Here is a 22,248-nt window from a genome sequence, read left to right on the forward strand (position 1 = left end):
ATGGCTAAGAAGGTGGAGGATGAAGAATAAGTGCAAGATACCCAGCAAATGCTTTTATTGTGAGCATTGGCAATGCTCTAGGCACCATCTACTTCCTGGCCATCAGAGAGCAAGATCAAAAGGGGGACAGAGTTATACTACTCACTGTCCTTTCAAATCTTGTCCCATATGACTTTGGAATTGGTGATAGAAGAGATGCTGATTGTGAATTGAATCCAAGATTCATTCTGGCTTTGACGTTTTACCTGCCGAGCACATGCACAACCCTGCTGGAAAGCAATGCAGTTCAAGACTGTGGGATACCTACAAAAGGTATCCATCCCAGGCCTATTTTGAGCCTTCCGTACCATGTGGCAGGCAGGATTCTACCACAGAACGAAGACATCACAGAAAACGTGTTGAGGTTTTAGGAATACATTGAGCAGCTGCCTGTATAATACAACCAGTTATTTCTGCCACACAGTTGTCTATTGATGGCTTACAGATGATGGCAGGATCAAGCTCTGAGAGAGCAGTGAAAGAGGTCCACTTAGCCTTATCCAGCCTCCACTTAGGCATGCAGATCAGGTAACATCGAAAATGGTCAGTCTCTCTCAAAATGATAACTGCCTCATGGGTTAGTGTCAACCCTCCATGAAAATGAAGCAGAGCAAACTGAGAGATCAATTGCAGTAAAAGACTGATGGAGGTACATGAAAATAAGTATGAACCAGTATTGAAAAGACTTATTGTGATCTGAGAGCATACGTTCTACAGAGAGATTCCTCCCATAAATATCAGCACTTCCCCAGAGGGGATAATGTCCATTAAAATTCCCCAGAATTAAAAAGGGAGACAGCAGCTGTTCAATGACAGCATTAAGGTCTGATTGATCATAGGTCTCTCTGGGCAACAGGTAGAGAGAACAAACAGTGATAGTATGACCCAAGGAAACACAGATGACTACAGCCTCCAAGGATGTGTCGAGTGGCAAAAACAGGGTGGGCACATGCTGATCAACCAACAGTGCCATCCCTCAATGCACTCATTCATCACACAGCCTGTCATTTCTGTACAAAGAAAGCTGCTGAAAGGTGAGTATATTAGCAGGTTTCAAAAATATTTCCTGTAAGGAAAAACATACAGGATGGTAGGAAGCAATCAGCATTTTGATGTCATCCTGATTAGAATGTAAACCTTGACAGTTTCTTTGTATCAAGGTGGCCATTTTTATTTATGTGTAGGCAAATTGGTGGAGAACCCTTTTGTTTATGACCACATCTTTTTTCTTTACCATCTTTATTCAAGGGGTGTCTATCAACCTCCATGGATCCTGCCCTAAGTTGACTGACTAGGTCTTTGCTGTTGGAAGAGGATTCCAGCAACTGAGGATGTAAACCAATGATCGTTTTACATCTTGATGTGGGAAAAGAAGATGCATCTGAGGAAATGCCCATACCTGGAACCAAAGGAAGTGGATCTTGGGATTTGTTGGAATGTATGTGATGGACAGAGATGGGTGCTGAAGTTGATTCATCAACGTTTTTAACCATGGAGGTCAAAAGACTTTTCATTTGTTTTGAGAACGATTCTTTTGGATGCACAGAGAAATCCGTCTGCAATCCCAGTATAGTAGTGGAACGAAGTGCAGCAGCATACGTCCCAGATGAAGTGGTGGACAGCAACTTTCAAGCCTCAGGGTAAGTAATGTTATGAATCGCTTTCAAGCGATGAACCTCTTTTCCTTCCAACCATTTAGGACAAGAACGAAAGTAGGATGGGTGGGACCCATTACAATTAATGCAATGAAGATCTGTTTCACACTCACAAGCATCATGGTCCTTGCCACCGCAACAAGCACACATCAAGGAATTAAGACATTATGTCTTCAAGTGACCGAACTGCTGGCATTGAAAAGATCTGAAAGGGTTCGGAATATATGGCTATACCTTGCAATTAAGATAATCTGCCTTGATGGTGGTAGGTGGACATGGTGACATAAATTTTAAAATTAGGACATCTTTGCAAGTGGAGATACGCCTCACTGCAGAAACACCTTGGGTGGAAAAAACCAGCAAGAATCTCCGACTCTAGAATGTTCTCCAAAATCCTCTCAACAATAACTCCTCATGACGAATTAAAAGTAGCATGGGGAGTAACCTCAATGGTTATATCCTCCAATCACCTTTAAATGCAAGAGGGGTTCATTGTGTTGAAATGTGGATGTTTCTGCCAATATGTCACCAGAGCAAAGCTTTTTGACTGACTTAGGAGAGTCAGCAAGTCCCTCTAGTCTCTTCTGAATAAAAAATGGAGACATTTACCCTAAATGTTTGTCTGAAAAAGAATGTAGTACAAGAAAATGAGGTACAACAGGTGTTACAGATGTTGAAGATTGCTGCTCAGAATCTTCAAGACGTGGTCGTTTACCTATGGACTGTTTTTTTTCACTATTTTATTTAAAGTTTTATTTGGGGATCTATAATAAAGAACGAATGTTTTGGTGCCCACTAAATCCACCCACCATGGAGCCCTATGAAGAAACAAATTACAGTGCCAAGCAAGGCAGTGCAGTAACACCAGTATTTCGTGAGCACTATACCCAAACACTAGCATCAGATACAATGTCCACAACACCTGTTGAGAACATCCAACATTGGTACTTGATTAACACTGACCCAAGTGAACCAACCAATTGACCCTGGAGGGCCACTCCAAAGCTGCCCATCTACAAGAATTCAAGGCCAAAGTCCTGTGTTAAGGTTGGACCCCTCAAACACCAGAATCCTCTCCTCCCCTTCACAGGTCACCACACATGACAAGCATGCGGGTGAATATTTAGATCACAGAGGAGGTAAACTGAAAGAATAATACCTTCTCTGGGAGGTCCTATTATTAGTTTGTAACAACCTACATTATCAGCCTACCTTACAGTTTGTAACAACCCACATTAAAAGTGTCATAAGTCCATGTTACAGCTCGCAATGATCTACACATCAATCAGAAAGCAACTTTCAGCAATAAAAGTTTAAAGACACTTTCCTGTAAAAATGATTCCAATGTTAATGACCATTACCCAAACAAGCATCAGGATCAAAGAGCAGAAAGTAAGAAAAAAAAAGTCTAATGTAGATCAGATAGTACATCATTTTTATCTGTTTTTACTGTAAGGAAACTTACTTCTGAAGGTTGTGATTGTAACCTATCAGTCTGTATCCTGTGATGCATCATTCCAGTACTTCTGGCACTGTTTTCCATCATTCTGGGAGATGGTTTAGGTGATGGAATTGGTCTATGGATATTAGAAGTTGGACTTTTTATTGGTGGATGAGTAGCTCGCCAGTAAACCTCAAGGTACTCGTACAGATGTTCACATGCCTCTTCCAACTGATTTTCATCAAGTATGACATCAAACATTTCCTGCAAGTTAAGAACAAGACATCTTTTAACATGTCATATTAAACATTGTAAAAGCCTTTGTTTTTCAGTATACAAGAGGCTTAGCATTATAAATACATTATACCCATGATAAGCTACTGGTCACACACTTTCACGAGTACATACATTTGCATTAATGATATTTCAAACATACACTGCAATGTACAATTACTACTAAATACATAAAGAAACTTACATTATACTACTGTTTATCAGGTACTAGTCCTGAAAAACAGACAATAAGTACTACATAAACATATCATTTTGTTGTAGTCCTGTGAGATTCTGTACTGGAATTTTGTAATGTATCTTTAAATATGTTGCCATTAAATTCTAGGAATAAACCTTATATATCAGACATAGTTCACTGAAAACTAGGAATATAAATATGTCCATTGATATATACACACACACACAACATCCCCACTAAAATTTCACCTGAAATTTCTTAGATATGGTGAAACTTGTGTTCTATAAGAAGAGTCAATGAGAAAAGACGTACACATACACACTATATTAGTAGCATCAAAGCTCTGCAAGATACCAAAATAAGCATGTTGAAGACGTGTTCATACACTGCAAGGTTAAAACCTGGGGCAGCCACACAATCTAATAGTATTTCATGATTCATGATCAGTCTAATTTATTATCAAACGAAGCTATTAGAAAAAAACAAACAAACTTATTTATATCTCATCCTTGAATTAGAAAGTAATGTAGCTGTGTTTTAATTCACAGAGTCTGCTAAGTGTGGTTTGTAATGTAGCTGTGTTTTAATTCACAGAGTATGCTAAGTGTGGTTTGTAATGTAGCTGTGTTTTAATTCACAGAGTCTGCTAAGTGTGGTTTGTAATGTAGCTGTGTTTTAATTCACAGAGTATGCTATGTGTGGTTTGTAATGTAGCTGTGTTTTAATTCACAGAGTATGCTAAGTGTGGTTTTATTTTTCTATTTTAATTTCAAAGTCTTTCAGTATTAAAAAATAAAGAAACAGATATTTTAATGAGCTTAGTCCTAACTCTTGTTATTTATCTTTGTGTCAAAGTTGTTGTTTTTTAATGTTTCCCTCACTATCTTGTATTCATGGTTCTCGCAACTTGGGCAGAATGTAAGATACTGACTTCTCCCACCCACCAGACCTTTCCCTGACCATTTCTACTACACTTATTATATATTACCTATAGTAAAAAGTGATATTAAAAAAACATTATTTGTTTAATAAACAGGATGTATGTTAAGAGTCACAGTTCATTTAGATATCAGCCAGCAAAGTTTTAATGTTGTCAGTCATGCTTCTCTTAAATTATCAGTACGTTTTCAGAACATAAAGAACGAAAGAAGTTCAGCCATTTATTTATAGTAATGTATACAAATAACGTTTATTTTAAGTTGCAAAAACATTATTATACCACAAAAACACTTTAAATTTTAACTGCTATTATTGTGTTTACACCTTTAATACACAAAAGAAGTATCCTCACTGTTGTAAAATAGATTATTCTTTAAAACACACAGTTTCATATATCAGAAACTTATTAAAGCACTATCTTCTGATGTGCAAACTTCCATAAAAATGTACAAAATTTTCATATGCTAATCACTCACTTCACAAAAACTAAACTCATATGTCTGATATCCGTAAAACAACTAACACACATTAAAAACATCACCTGCTGAACCACAGTACACTGTGTTATCTTTACATGTGCTTTAAAACTGAATTACTAAAGTTATCTCTACAAAAAATAGTGAAATCTTTGAATTAACAGGACCAGAAACTTAAGGACAGATCACATCACCTGAACATTTTCAGGGTTAAACAAGTTTTGTTCATTCACAAGATCAACAAATTACTTGTACACAAAATCAGATATGCTAATAAAACATTTATATTTGCATTACTCCTATAATAACGTACAATCATACTCCTACAGACTATAGTAGCGAAAAGAAAATGAAAGGCACCGACAGTTATATTCCACTACAGTGTCACAGCACTGAAGTATCAAGTTTTCCAGTTTGTTCTTGCAAAATGTTGCTTATTGCATGAAATAAGAACTGTTACTAAGAGAAATATTTACTAAAAGTATTCATAGTATTCTTGTTTTGGTAGGAGCCTTAGATTTAGACATAATAAAAAGCAGTGAAAATCACCTGTCCTCAACTGTAGCAGCACTACACAATCAAGGACATATCATGATCTTTCATACGCACAGCTTTACAATTACTGATTTTAGTTTTGTAATCTCAACATTAACTTATATTCTTTCCTAACATCTTGTTCCTTACTCAACATAAAAAAAAGATGTTCATAATATATTATTCAGATATCAAATTATTATATTATATATTATTAGGCACACAGGATGAATTTCATTATCTTCTGGTGCTAGATCTACAGTTCTACAAACATCCCATCCTTAGAAACCCTCGTGTGTGTGTGTGTTTTATCAGTTATTGTCAAAGAAACATTATACATTTCAATAATTCTAAGCTCGATATTTTATTCGTTATTCCTTTATATGTGTTTTCCTTACCTTACCTATCACTGGTGATATCCTACCTGTCTCTTAGAGATACTGCTTGTCAAAGACCCTTCTCCAGCTGTGCTATGTATCATGATTTTGTGTGATGTATATTTTATGTAAATATTATTGTTCCTTTTTATAATTAATTGAATAAATAAGTAAATACGCGAAATAAAAGAAAACAAACTCATCAAAGGTTCTGTCTTTAAACTACAAGGCTTTACCAAAATAAACAAACTTAATTTCTGTCTTTAAACTACAAGGCTTTACCAAAATAAACAAACTTAATTTCTGTCTTTAAACTACAAGGCTTTACCAAAATAAACAAACTTAATTTTTTATTTTAAAATCTCTCCCACAAAATGCATTTCAAATGCCATAATATACCCAGTGTATTCTGTTTTACTTGTATGACTACTATTTCAAATGCCATAATATACCCAGTGTATTCTGTTTTACTTGTATGACTACTATTTCAAATGCCATAATATACCCAGTGTATTCTGTTTTACTTGTATGACTACTGACTTAGAGGTAGTTTTACTGACACTTTAACAGTTGTAATAAAACAAATGCTTACTTAACAGAAGCAGCCTATTAGAATATAGTAGTTTGTTTAATGATTAAGTTTAGTTTGTGGAACCAAGATTCTTAATGTTACAATTAGGCAGAATCTAGTTGTTGTATACCTAATCTATTAAACAGATGTACATGGATCCAGTCCATTGAAACAGTATTATTATTCTCCACTAAACTGTTATCACCAAGAAAGTTAACTTTGATAAAGCATCTCCACATTCAACAAGGAGACATAAGAAAAAATTAAAGATCTACTGCTAGAAAGAGAAAACAATTCTAACAAGACTGAGAAACATTAACATCTAGGTGCAAGCTTCAGAAGGAGGTTTAAAAATTCTGCAACTGTAAATCATGGAAAATTTCAAGCATTAAACAAGGAAAAAGAAGAGAACAAAAATATGACGACTACAAGATAAGCAAAATTTGAATGATTATTTCCTCTTCTGTCTGCACAAGGGAAGATATTTGTTATATTTCTAACTCTGAGCATTCTATAGTAAGTATTAGAAATGAACTTGGGGATAAGTAAAAATAATAAGGGATTAAAAATAGATGAAAAATCAGACAATTTATGCTATACCTTGGCAGGTGTTTCAATTTTAAACCATTTCACCTTAAGCTCAAAAAGAGTCCAAAGCCAAACGTAATCATGGGTTTTAAGAAAGGTGTACTTATCCTCATTCCATTTAAGATAACTAGCTAATTAAAGCAACTAAATTTAATAAAATTAATAATACTTGGTGGTAATATATTACCCTCCCCACCATATAAAAAATGTAAGCAAGTAAAAGGCACTTCTAAACCACAAGATGGCACCTTTAGGAGCCAGAGTGAAATTTGACCAGAGTTTTAAAAAAAAGTCAAAGATGAAACACAAGCCTCTCTTCACTTTTGGTAAGTGAATAAACAGTGGGCAGATATTTGAAGACTAGTGTGTGAAAGAATTGGCACTGTAAGTGAATAAGATATTTGAAGACTAGTTTGTGAAAGAGCCTGTAAGTGAATAAGCAGTGGCAGATATTTGAAGAAGTGTGTGAAAGAATTGGACTGTAAACAGCAGTGCAGATATTTGAAGACTAGTGTGTGAAAGAATTGGACTGTAAGTGAATAAGCAGTGGGCAGATATTTGAAGACTAGTGTGTGAAAGAATTGGACTGTAAGTGAATAAGCAGTGGGCAGATATTTGAAGACTAGTGTGTGAAAGAATTGGACTGGAAATCACAGACCAGTTATTCTTATTTCTGTAGTGGTAAAAATACTATATCTCATTGAAGAAACTTCACTGAAACATTTGGTAAAATATCATAAAAGAAATCTAATAGGATTTCACCAATAAGAAGTCTTAACTCACTAAAGTTACTTATTTTCAATGATATTACCTTGTTATCTCTTAACTTGGTATTTTCAGGTTTTCAAAAAACTTTTGATAAGGTGCCATGAAAAAGATTAGCTAAGAAAGTTACATCTGTACATGTTGAGTAAAAACAAATTAACCAGATGGTTGGAAGTTTGAAAGCAAAAGGTTGCTTTAAATATAGTCCAGTCAAATTTAACTCATTACTGTGAGGCATCTCAGAAGTCAGTGTTAAGGACTTTGCTTTTTCTTCTTGTACTGACAGTAGCGATAGAAGAATAATTAAAGTTTGCTGTTATTAAACTTGAGTATTTCTAGCTGTAATGAGATATTACAGAACAATATGGATTTATTAACTGGAAATGTCAACAAATATTTGACAAGTGCCCTTTATTTGTAGTAAGTGTAAGACCATAGATCTGAGTTATCAAACTCTGGATCATATTCAAGTCAAAAGGGAACCCACTAAATACTGTGACTGAATAAAAGAAACTTGAGTGTTATTACCCAAATAATCTTTACCCGTAGTAAAGGTAATATGTTTTGTAGGGTATTTATCAACACACTGATAATACGTCAAGAGTAATTATATTTCTATGCAAGTTACTAGTTAGGCATTAGGCCTTATTTTGAGTATTGTATACAGGTCTTAAGCCTCCTAAGAATGATTTCTGGGATGGAAAATTATTTTGCAAGGATTGTTTAAAACCTCTTATCTTCTCTTATATAAAAAAAAAAGGTAAGAGACAACTTAGTCAAAGTTCAAGATTTTCTTGGAGAACAGAGAGACTAAAGGCCTCTGATTGTTTTGTGATATATTTTGAAGGCAACAAGACAAGGGAACACATTACAGATTTGAAGGAAAAAAACAAAACACAAGTTTTCAGTTAAGGTACTTTTTTATAAAAGATAACTGATTTATGAAACGAGTCGTCATAATCAGAAATGGAGGTCAACATTCCACAGGAGTTTAAGACACAAATTGACAATTTCCTTAAAAATGGAGAACAGATTTGAATTTTTACTTTTTCCAAGGATAGATGTGTTATAACAGCCTTGAATGTCTTATATGGTCCTTTGTTGTCCATAAGTAATAATACCTTGAAAATGACAACATAAGTTCTAACCATCTTATTTAACACACAAATATACAAAAAAAAAAGACATAATATGCAAGTATAAATAAACAAAAAATAAGTGACTATTTCAGACAATAAGATACAAAGGTTAAGGGTAAATAAGAGGTAAACTAAATGACACACAGTGGCTATTCTATCAGAATAGTTATAGATGGCCCTCATCACATGAAGATTTTTGTACAGTGAAAATCTTTATGGAAAATCATGGAAAGTTGTGAAGTAAGATGAAAGTAACAATATTAGATCTTTTCTTGATGTAAACGATTATCTAAAACACAGTATTATATTTAAAAAATGAATGTAATATTTTCACTGAAACACAACATACGAGTCTTGTTCTTTGGTTGTACTCTTAAAATCTTCATTCATCACTGTACATTTTTAAAGTAAACTTGAATGTTCAACAATAAATTCTCTGATGTTGGATTGTAAATCTAATAGCAACAGCTGAAAATGTGCAACTTATGCTCCGTTTTGTTACTAATCTATCAACGGAAACATTTATTTACAGTCGCATTCTTCTAGATAGCTTCATTATTTTTATATAACATTACTGTTATTAAATAGACCCATACATGTTCACTTTCTCAAGCCAGCTTTTACGGTTTTAGCAGATGTTTCGTTGATTAAAGCTAAAGGAAACAAAACACTATGGAAGGAAAATTATTAAAGCTCACATTAATTTCTTTATAGCTATCTTCATAAATATCCAAAATGTCAGTCATTAGATTTATGGTCAGCAGGGTGGAAATTTTATTTTACATTGAGCCATTAACAACTTTGTATTAGTCAGTATAGTGCACAGATGATATTAATAGCCCAAAGACGAATAGAATTTCTGGTATTAGAATGTACATTGAAGATCATATAGTTACTCCCTAATGACATTTCTTAAATCAACAGATTAGCATAATTACTTCACTTTTTTAAGCTAAAAAACCAAATCAATTACTAATCAGAAAACGTCTTAACAAATGGTCAAGTACAAGTTAAAAATTGAATTGAAAATCTATTTGAGGCCGACATGTGTGAAAATACATTGAAACATCATTACCAAAAAGATGCTTTAAAGAAGCGACATTTACCATGAATACTTACATGAGGACACTGTGATAATTTATCGGCTGCCACCATCTGTACATTTAGGTTACGACTTTGGGACTTCCCTCGGGACTTTATCAATCGCTGCAACACCTAGCATTAATAAGTGATGACATCACTAGAAAGCAAATTCCACTGGAAAGTAGCTGACGCTCTTTTAAACGTTACCTTTGCATTTAAATAATAACACAAACTTATCTTTAACTGCATGTTATTTATTTTGATCTACACCTGTAAACAACACTTGACAATAAACCACAAACAAAAACTAATTAAACAATAGTAAAATATTTTAGCTATCTTTAAAAATATAATTTTCCCAAATGAAAATATATTTCTGAAAGGTACTTCCCTCCACTCACAAGCTTAGCTTTCTTCATTTTGTGCTGCCCTCTATTTCCAAACTGTTTTGAATATGTGCCACAGATCTTTATCATTTCTCTGTTGGAATCCACATCTCTCTTGCAAGTCTTTACACCTCTCCACCAACAGAAGAGCACTACTATCACATGAATGCACCACCTCTCCACCAACAGAAGAGCACTACTATCACATGAATGCACCACCTCTCCACCTGCAGAAGAGCACTACTATCACATGAATGCACCACCTCTCCACCTGCAGAAGAGCACTACTATCACATGAATGCACCACCTCTCCACCTGCAGAAGAGCACTACTATCACATGAATGCACCACCTCTCCACCAACAGAAGAGCACTACTATCACATGAATGCACCACCTCTCCACCTGCAGAAGAGCACTACTATCACATGAATGCACCACCTCTCCACCTGCAGAACACACTGCCATCACATGAATGCACCCCACCTCTCCACCTGCAGAAGAGCACTACTTCATCACATGAATGCACCACCTCTCACCCAAAAGTAAGAAGAGCACTACTATCACATGAATGCACCACCTCTCCACTTGCAGAAGAGTACTACTATCACATGAATGCACCACCCCTCCACCTGAGAAGAGCACTTACTATCACGCCCATGAATGCACCACCTCTCCACCTGCAGAAGAGCAATGTCACTATCATGAATGAATGCACCACTCTCCACCTAAAGAAGAGCACTACTATCACATGAATGCACCACCTCTCCACCTGCAGAAGAGTACTGCTATCACATGAATGCACCACCTCTCCACCTGCAGAAGAGCACTACTACATCACATGAATGCACCACCTCTCCACCTGCAGAAGAGCACTCACTATCATGAATGCACCACCTCCACCTGCAGAAGAGCACTACTATCACATGAATGCACCACCACCTCCACCTGCAGAGCTACTACTATCACATGAATGCACCACCTCTCCACCTAAAGAAGAGCACTACTATCACATGAATGCACCACCTCTCCACCTAAAGAAGAGCACTACTATCACATGATGTGACTCCCTCTGTTCGCCACTACCAAACTGTTACTTCGAAGTTCAACAGAAGACGCAAGCATCGTAAATATGTGTAGAGGAAGGAGAGAAATGTGAGTGAGAGAGGTATCTACTGGAAATACATTTTCATTTAGGAAAATTATAACTTCAGATATAATACTCTCCCACGTCTCACAATATTAGCTTGAATTCCACATTGAAACAGAGGAACTGGTGCAAGGGAAGCACCGGTATTTCTTCCCCAGAAGCATCTGAAAAACACCCCCTAAAAGAGAGGAACAGATAAGATTATCTGAGAAGATGCACTGCTCCACCTCTGAGCCAGGTATCTCTTCATTATGAAAAGGAAAATGGTCATGAGGACCAGAATTGGTGAAACATGTAAGGAACACATCTGTGTTGGAGAGGATGATGTAAGAAATAAAGAGAAAAATTTTAGAATCGTCCAATCCCATGGTGTAAAGTGGGTAACAGATTATGCGTCTCATGGTGTAAAGTGGATAGAAGGTGACAGACTGCACTCAGTAAGTCAACTACATTCAAAACTTCACAAGGGTAAGATGAGGATTATATCATCTTCACTCTGAATCCTCAAGTTCAGAAGAACCTATCAGAAGACTCCAAGAAAACATAGTGCTGTCTAATGACAGATATCCAGGAATGTGTTAACCAGAATCTAAGGAAGCCCACTATATGCACTTGAGCGCTCCCAATCATGAAATAAGCCCAATACAACCCAGGACACCAATAACCTCATAACAATATTGGAAAACTCAAGACAGAAGTGAAAACATGCAACGTAATCCACAACAAAGAAACCCCATCGAGGGGGAGAAAATGGACCAGCCAAAACTTGGTGTGAAGACTTATGATTTTAGTTTACTTGATCTCCAAAACTGCACTTGCTAGGTACCAACGTTCACACAAGGGTAGGAAAAAAGCACCCAATCACAGGGATGGACTGCATTTGGGTGTCAAGACTCTATGAAAATCATCTGTCTAAATGATCTTGTAACTCTCTCTACACAGACAAAACACAATTGCCCTATTCTGAATTGAATGATTATAGCCATCATGTGGAACTCATCCAGCAGGTTGACTCCATAGTTAACAACCCCAGCAGCTTGAAATTAATTGAAAAGAATCCAAGGAAATAAATATTGCACATATTGTGGGTATCTTTGCTAGTAATACCATATAGCTCATAAAGGTTTTTTCTATTTTTGAATTAATAAAAGAAATTCATTCTTTACAACTATAACTTAACCATTAAAAACATGGCATTAAATAAGCAATTCCAGTTAATAAAAGATAGAGCATGCTTTGTTTAAATGAACGTGTCCACAGTTTTCAAATTATGCTTTCTAGTCTCTCATTTGGTTTTACTACAAAGCTACTTATAGAAAAAAACAATTAATAATCATGTTTGGATGGAAAATATTAACTAGTCAGCTTTTCTTAGTAGCCTTGACCTGTTCCTTTTATCTTTATCGTTGCCTATGTTAGCATTGTTTGTGTAATAATACTCAGAAAAAGCAACAATAATCAGGTTTGTACTGTTAGCCTGACAGGATAGAACCACATACACACAAGTTACCTTAGGTGACGATATTTTTACATAAACGATGATAGGAGCTAACGATGTTTTTCCTAGCTGAGAAGGGTGGTTTATTGTGTCACAGTCAAGCACCACTAACTGCAACGTTCTAGCCAGCTCAAAAATTCTTTCTATTTCTGCTTGTACCTCAGCTGTTAAAGAAGACAGAAATTAAGAAACTTTTTATAGCCTCAATAAAATAAAAATAATTTAAAGTGACTACAAATCCTTCTCCACCCAGTAACAAAATCAAGTTTTTTCACAGTAGTAACAACCTCACAAGTAACATTAGAATGTTGTCAGGGTTTCAATCAACTAGTTCATTTGTTCATCATTTGCGAGTGTGAAATTAATTTCCAAAAACAAAATGAACTACAGTTATATCAGTGGACAGATTCTGTAGGATGTTCACTGATTTTTCTAGCTTACAATAAAGTGTTTTTATACATCTCATGGTCCATATCAGTGGACAAATTCTGCAGAATGTTCACTGATTTTTCTAGTTTACAATAAAGTGTTTTTATACATCTCATGGTCCATTTAATTGGACAAATTCTGCAGAATATTCACTGATTTTTCTAGTTTAGTGTTTTTATACATCTCATGGTCCATATCAGTGGACAGATTCTGCAGGATGTTCACTGATTTTTCTAGTTTACAATAAAGTGTTTTTATACATCTCATGGTCCACATCAGTGGACAGATTCTGCAGGACGTTCACCGATTTTTCTAGTTTACAATATAGTGTTTTTATACATCTCATGGTCCATTTCAGTGGACAAATTCTGCAAAATGTTCACTGATTTTTCTAGTTTACAATAAAGTGTTTTTATACATCTCATGGTTCATATCAGTGGACAGATTCTGCAAGATGTTCACTGATTTTTCTAGTTTACAATAAAGTGTTTTTATACATCTCATGGTCCATTTCAGTGGACAAATTCTGCAGGATGTTCACTGATTTTTCTAGTTTACAATATAGTGTTTTTATACATCTCATGGTCCATTTCAGTGGACAAATTCTGCAAAATGTTCACTGATTTTTCTAGTTTACAATAAAGTGTTTTTATACATCTCATGGTCCATTTCAGTGGACAGATTCTGCAGGATGTTCACTGATTTTTCTAGTTTACAATAAAGTGTTTTTATACATCTCATGGTTCATATCAGTGGACAGATTCTGCAAGATGTTCACTGATTTTTCTAGTTTACAATAAAGTGTTTTTATACATCTCATGGTTCATATCAGTGGACAGATTCTGCAAGATGTTCACTGATTTTTCTAGTTTACAATAAAGTGTTTTTATACATCTCATGGTCCATTTCAGTGGACAAATTCTGCAGGATGTTCACTGATTTTTCTAGTTTACAATAAAGTGTTTTTATACATCTCATGGTCCATTTCAGTGGACAAATTCTGCAGGATGCACACTGATTTTTCTAGTTTACAATAAAGTGTTTTTATATATCTCATGGTCCATTTAATTGGACAAATTCTGCAGAATATTCACTGATTTTTCTAGTTTACAATATAGTGTTTTTATACATCTCATGGTCCATTTCAGTGGACAAATTCTGCAAAATGTTCACTGATTTTTCTAGTTTACAATAAAGTGTTTTATACATCTCATGGTCCATTTCAGTGGACAAATTCTGCAGGATGCACACTGATTTTTCTAGTTTACAATAAAGTGTTTTTATATATCTCATGGTCCATTTCAGTGGACAAATTCTGCAGGATGTTCACTGATTTTTCTAGTTTACAATATAGTGTTTTTATACATCTCATGGTCCATTTCAGTGGACAAATTCTGCAAAATGTTCACTGATTTTCTAGTTTACAATAAAGTGTTTTTATACATCTCATGGTCCATATCAGTGGACAGATTCTGCAGGATGTTCACTGATTTTTCTAGTTTACAATAAAGTGTTTTTATACATCTCATGGTCCACATCAGTGGACAGATTCTGCAGGACGTTCACTGATTTTTCTAGTTTACAATATAGTGTTTTTATACATCTCATGGTCCATTTCAGTGGACAAATTCTGCAAAATGTTCACTGATTTTTCTAGTTTACAATAAAGTGTTTTTACACATCTCATGGTCCATTTCAGTGGACAAATTCTGCAAAATGTTCACCGATTTTTCTAGTTTACAATAAAGTGTTTTATACATCTCATGGTCCATATCAGTGGACAGATTCTGCAGGATGTTCACTGATTTTTCTAGTTTACAATAAAGTGTTTTTATACATCTCATGGTCCATTTCAGTGGACAAATTCTGCAAGATGCTCACTGATTTTTCTAGTTTACAATAAAGTGTTTTTATACATCTCATGGTCCATATCAGTGGACAGATTCTGCAGGATGTTCACTGATTTTTCTAGTTTACAATAAAGTGTTTTATACATCTCATGGTCCATATCAGTGGACAGATTCTGCAGGATGTTCACTGATTTTTCTAGTTTACAATAAAGTGTTTTATACATCTCATGGTCCATATCAGTGGACAGATTCTGCAAGATGTTCACTGATTTTTCTAGTTTACAATAAAGTGTTTTTATACATCTCATGGTCCATTTCTTTAACTGATTATCATCATTTCATATTATAATTATTATCACAATATTACAAAACATATTTTACATTATATGAACTAGAATCTTTGCCAAACATGAGGGTAAATCAACGGCTCTAGATGTGAACTTGGATATTCTATATATACAAAGAGCTACAGCAACATTGAAATGTTTGTTGCAGACTTTAAGGTAAATTAATTCAACTTGGAGCTTAGTGTAATTGTAACAATTATTACATATTCAATATTTCTTACAAACTGCATACAATTTCCTAAATAATAGTCATTGTAAAACATTCAGTTAAAAAAGTTATTTGAATAGAGCAAGGGGGAACATGTTTTCATATCTATTAAGACTTAGATTTTCATTCACAATTTGTACTTTACTTTCTCAACAGTTTGTAATCATTAGGTCCATAAGTGAAAATTGAAAAGTGTTCTAATAATCCAAGCCTCAATAGAAATACAAATTTGTTCCCTCTTGCTTTATTCACTTATTTTTGTTCTTTTTTTATTTAATATTTAATAACTTATAATTTCATAACACTGTTTTTAACACTTATATTAGTAATTACACTAAAGGTTCTTCAATTCAAATAGAAAGAAAGCTGAATGAATGATATGGATACATAAACTTAGTGCTCATTGTGAACGTATCTTTAGTTTGAAATAAAATGTACACTTAAGTAAATGCAGAAAACATAAAAAAAGAATCACCTAAACATGAAGACCGATTATTTGCCCTCTCCATGATTGCTCTTTTGCTTGGATTGTTTAAAAGGGACCTCTTGGCTAGTGATATGTCAGCTGTCACTCTAGTGATGATTATCCTGAAGAAAATAACCTTTTAATGTTCAGGTTTTTAGATGGCATTTGAAAACATTTTAATTTTACACTACATATAACTATATAGCGTAAATTATAAAACTTTACATTATTGAGAACAATATACATTAAAAACAACTGAGAATGGTATTAAAAAACATTTAAACATTCAATATAGTTTTGTTTTTCATAAAACCAGAATAAACTGGAAAGACTCACTCAAATTTACTTTTAATTAAAAAAATCACTTGAAATACTAAACAGGCAATATAAAACATAAATCCTACATTACAATGTATTTTAATTTCATTCATTCTGTTATAAAACTATTCACGCGTTAATCTCAATTCATAAACTAGTTTGTTGGAAAGCATTTATTATCATTTTTAGTAAAGAGAAAAAGTGTTTATGTATTTGTTTAAGCAGAGAATACTGTACATGATCAATACATCTGTAAACTAGATCTGCCTTAGAAGTTTTGTACTTTATGTTATTGAAATATTATATTACACATGAAAAGTGTGAACAGACCATGCAATACCTAATATAATATTTTACCAAAACAGTAATTTTGTGTATACATGGCATGTTTGTTTGTTCATTTACATAACTAAATCATCAAAAGAAAATAAATGTTGAAGTGGTTAGATACTTTGCTTTTTTGTTTTAGAACAAAGACACATCAGGATATCTACTGCATCCACAGTGGAAAACTGAACCCTGAACTTTAGCACTGCAAGACTATGACTTACTGATGTCTCATTTGGAGACAGGTTAAGAAATAATTTTATTAAAGAAAATATCCAAATATGATAACTTTATTTCTGTATATTTCTTTGAGTACAATTAAACATATAAAAAGAGTGATTTACTCCAACTTGTATACTGGTTATGACTTACTAACATTACTGCATTTGGTAGTAAGAATGTTTTTAAGTGTTTAATGAAAACTAAAATTAAAAACATGTATTTATTCCAATGCTCACACACTAGCTTTGTTACTGCTTTTCAGAAATCAATGTCTTTTGTAACTGTAATATTCTGACCTACCTTCGATATGTTTGTGATGTACCACTTTTTTTACAAGTGTACAAACTGACCTACATTCCATATGTTTGTGATTAAGTAATACACATCACAATTCAAATACTTTTGTGATGTACCACTTTTGTACAAGTGTACAAACTGGCCTACCTTCCTTCAAACTTGTGCTTTAGATAGTCAAAAAGAGCTTTCTGCATCATGTCTGTGACCTCATATCCTTTGAGGGAAGGGCCCACAAGAACTACTGGCGCATTGAAGGCACTCGTCATCTGGGAGGAATATTCTCAGACTATAAGGTAAATATTTAATTTGTAATGCTTCTTAGAAATGTCAGTAGCAGAAAGTAAATTGTTGATATATACTGTTAGACCAGTGCAAAAAGTTCAACATATATTTGTTTTTTAATTTTACTATCTTAATGCTTTATATTTTTACTGTTATAATTACTCAAATTATTAGTTACAAGTGTATGTTTTGATACTTAAGTAATAGTAATTTTCACAGGTATAACTTCTCCAGCTTAAATAATAAAATATAAAAATTATACATTTCATCCACTGGACCAAAGCATAATGTTCTCTATAAACACAATCAATTTGAACTTTCTAATGAATAATATTTGTTGGTTGATATCATTGTCGACTTTGTTATAATCTAGAAGTCTGTATTGTTCTTTGATCAAAATAAATCCTGCTGTCTTGTGAAAATCAAGCCGAATGTCTGACTAACAAATTAATGTTAGCTGTTCTTTCTCTGTTGCTTAAAACTTAAATTTCTTAATATTTAAGATTCAAACATATAATTTGATAAAGAGATTGACATTTAGAAAATTTGTTATAATTTTTATTTTTTCAATCATTATATTAATTAGATATAATTTGAACACAATATCTTTACATTATTTATACAATTTAACCCATTATCAGTTTTCCTAATTTCCTTAGCTATTACTATAGTCCATATTATTTTCCATATCAATCATCTTCCAGTTTACCAACATATATACCAATAATGTATAAGTAACCTGCCAATCCGTCATTCATTTTGCTATAAATCCATTTATGTACTATCGTATCCTAGCTTTTACACACACACGCACTCTTCCTCTTTCATCAGTATTTTTGTTGTCACATTTGTCACGTTCCATAGTTAGTTAATTAAAGACATGCTTGTCTGATACCCAAAACAGGCCCACAGAAAGTAACACTATTTATTATTAACATTCAAATAAAAACATACTGGACTGAAAATCTTCACTGAATTACAGACATAATGAAAACTTTATCCTTAAACCTAAAATACAAAACTTCATAAAGCTAAGTCTACTTTTAAATTAAAACACAGAAATGACAATATTAACACTACAGTTAGCACCATTCAATCATCTATATACATATATATATTGTACATACCCTTAATTTTGTGTGCTAAGAAAACAAAACTCTGTACTTAAGAATAGCTAACAATATTTCTTCAAATAAGGTTAGTTAGTAGTAGACATGAAAACACTTGTTTTAATTTAATTATAAACCTGGTTTTGTTAGAAATATGTAGTTTTTGTGAAACCTCCATTCAAACCTTTTTAAAGAAAGGCTTTTTCTTTTCTTTAGCTGATGGTGTGGTGATGTTGGGCTTCCCAATCTGCTGTTGTTAACACACTCACTATCTTCACCAATGTTAGTATCTAGCCCATTCTGGTCAACTTCAAACCCTACAGAGATTTGGTTTGTAACTCTTAAAACCCAAACCTAAAATGTGTATTTTACTGCTATTAATACTCAAGTAGAACCAGATAAAACACACTAACCATGCATCTATATTTAACACATCTTGAATAAAATAGTGTTTCAATATCTATAAGTCATATCACATATAACATAAAAATATTAAATTTTCATACATGTTATTCAGTATCCAAATCAATTAAATTACCAAAGTATAACTGTCATTTAAACAACTGTACAGTATAATTAAATGTAAAATAGATTAACTTCTAAGAAAAAGCTAGACTGTCTAATAATGACTAAATTATATTTAGTCAAGTTTTTAAAACTGTGTAAGTTATTCTGAATTAACTTTCTAGTTCTTCCAGCTGCTTCATTTTAAAACAAAATATTGGTTTCTAATGCAATAAATATAAATACAGAAGGAAGAAAAGCATACTGAAAAAACATGAGGCTGCCACAAAATAAAGAATACACAAAAATACCTACATAAGCAGCCAAATCTTTCCATGAAAAAACATTTATCTACAATTAAATGTTGAATTCCTCTCATTTGCATGAATTCAGGTTTGAATAAAATAATCTGAATAATTCTACAGAGTCATACAATGGCCAATTCTTACAAGCTTGTAACATTACAAAAGTCACTACACAAGTAGACACTGAGTTATAGATTTATGTATTCACCCCCACCTTGTTTCTATAAAGTTTTAACATCACCATCCATACATCATGCTCAATTGTTTTCTTTTTTTTTCAACTTTTTTTAAACAATCAATATCAAAGAATGGCAGATGCTACCAAAGCAATGGTTTTAGCCTGGCAAGATGGGTTGTTTTGACAAACATCACATGTTGATGTTAGTTAAAACATTACACTCCTTATGTCAAAATGCAACATTCTGGTGAGTAAATCATCACAACAACTTCAAGCATAAAGAGCTAGCCCTACTGATGGCAGAATCAAAATGATCAGCCGAACATTTGGCTGTTACACTACTCGCCAATTCTCTAGTTTAGCAATGTTTTGGGGCTGAATTTAAGGTCTAAATAGCTTTTGAAAACCTCAAAAACCTAAGATGGGTGTTGATGAAAGTTTGTTAGATTGATATATGAGAGATCTGAGACCATAATGAGCAATACGTATCATACAGAAGACACGTTTTTTTACAACCCATACACACTGAGTACAACTGTCCTTTGTAATAAATAATTTTGTACACATCTGCTTTGAATTTTTATGACAATATATAATAACAATATTTATATTGCCAAAACTGATGAAAAGAAAAACAAAATTATGTTTGTTTGTATCTTAAACACAAAGCTAAACAATGGATAATACATGCTGTGTTACCACATTGAACCCCTGAAAATATCCGTTTTAAAAGGAATTATTTCAAAAAAAAGATTTCTTGACGCAAAAAAAAAACGAAGACATTCTGACTACTGTAGGAGTACTTTCTTCCTTTAACCCATTTCTTACAACTTGAACAGAGATAATGAAAACTTCATACCCAAGGCCCACATCTTTGACTTCACGGCACATCTCTAATATTAGTATTGTGCTGTTAAAGCAGCAGTGATGATAAATTATTCATGTGTGGTTATAAATCAAATATATCGGCTCATTATCAAAATGAGTACTTAAATACAAACTAGAGAAAGAAAATTTTCGCACCTGGGGTAGGAGGTGTGGAACCCCGAGAGTTTGAGGGCTTGGTGTTAGAGAGCACATCATTGACTAATCCACCCATGTTTCCTGATGAAGTTGCTTTGCTTTAAAAAAAATAAAAAAATAATAGAAATCACTAATACATCACAGAAAAACAAGATACCTTTTTCCTAAAGGTAACTACAAATACATACAAATTATTATGGTTAACATATTTTTTCATCATATAAGTTTAATGAGCTTTCTTAAATTATGTGTGTATTTTAATGTTATTCATTTTCTAAAATATGTGACACTTCTTTAATTTATATAGACTTCAGAAAATACTAACCCCCATCAGCTGCATGCCTCAACAACACAAGTCACAAATCAAATATTAATAATACCTTAACAACAGCGTGACCCAACAAGACAAGTCATCATTCAAATCTTAATAATACCTATTAACAGGCTGGCTCAACAAAGCAAGTCACCATCAAGTCTTTGAATATCTTTTCCTCATTAAACTTGATAAAGAGAACACTTGATACCATATTTTCTTGTGTCTTTTTCAGTAATATGTGAAAAGTAAAATCATATCAAAAACAGTTTTACTTACTAAAATAACAGGTTAGTCTACTATACTATACACACCACACAATTCATTAAGACATCACTCTTATATGGAAATAAATAAATACATTAAAAATCAACAAAAACCTTTTATAGATTTATTTCTGAAGAAAGATTTTCAGCTAGCACTCTTCATTAAATCAAAAGCTTAAAACAGAAGTATACAAAAACCTGAAAATTGTTCACAGAGAATTTTCAAGATTTAATGAAAACATCATATGAAAAGTAAAACTTTAATGTTAATATTATACAGCTTTTAATAAAAAGGAAATAAAAGTGAGGTATTCTATTAAAAATAAAGGTTAAAATACTGTTAAAAATGCTTTCAGCTATTTGTAACCTATTCACTTATTTCTGTGTCTGTTTCACCCACAGTTAACTTCACAAATCCAAAACCTTAATCCCAAATTCGGTGAAGATCCATCAACAGGGGATAAAGTAGTCGTAAAAAATGCAAAAATTACCATAAAAACTACAAAACTGAAAATTCATTTTTATTTCCCCACAGACCTAATGAACCTCCAAACCAAATTTTATGAATATTCACTCACACCCTGTAAAGTAACGAATGGACAGACAACTAACCATACCATTATACTTATATAGATTTTGAAACCAAATGTTCTTCTCATAATATAAGATTACATGTACAAAGTTAATTTGGTT

At 33.3% G+C, this 22,248-nt stretch overlaps 2 protein-coding genes across 5 annotated transcripts in view; one reads left to right on the forward strand and one right to left on the reverse strand.

Moving 5' to 3' along the window:
• The window catches only part of LOC143256501 (voltage-dependent L-type calcium channel subunit beta-2-like), a 31,625-nt gene extending 13,770 nt beyond the window's left edge, over positions 1-17,855 (reverse strand). The window contains 6 exon segments of the mRNA XM_076513800.1: positions 3,160-3,399; positions 10,116-10,211; positions 13,124-13,275; positions 16,421-16,533; positions 17,723-17,819; positions 17,822-17,855. Coding sequence (XP_076369915.1) covers positions 3,160-3,399; positions 10,116-10,211; positions 13,124-13,275; positions 16,421-16,533; positions 17,723-17,819; positions 17,822-17,825 — 702 coding nt within the window. The 5' untranslated portion in view covers positions 17,826-17,855.
• Positions 1-22,248, forward strand: part of LOC143256502 (potassium voltage-gated channel protein Shaker-like) — a 729,617-nt gene that overhangs the window by 536,138 nt on the left and 171,231 nt on the right. The gene's annotated exons all lie outside the window — the stretch shown is intronic.

This window comes from Tachypleus tridentatus, chromosome 7 (genome assembly GCF_004210375.1).
Source record: "Tachypleus tridentatus isolate NWPU-2018 chromosome 7, ASM421037v1, whole genome shotgun sequence".
Taxonomy (NCBI): Eukaryota; Metazoa; Arthropoda; class Merostomata; order Xiphosura; family Limulidae; genus Tachypleus; species Tachypleus tridentatus.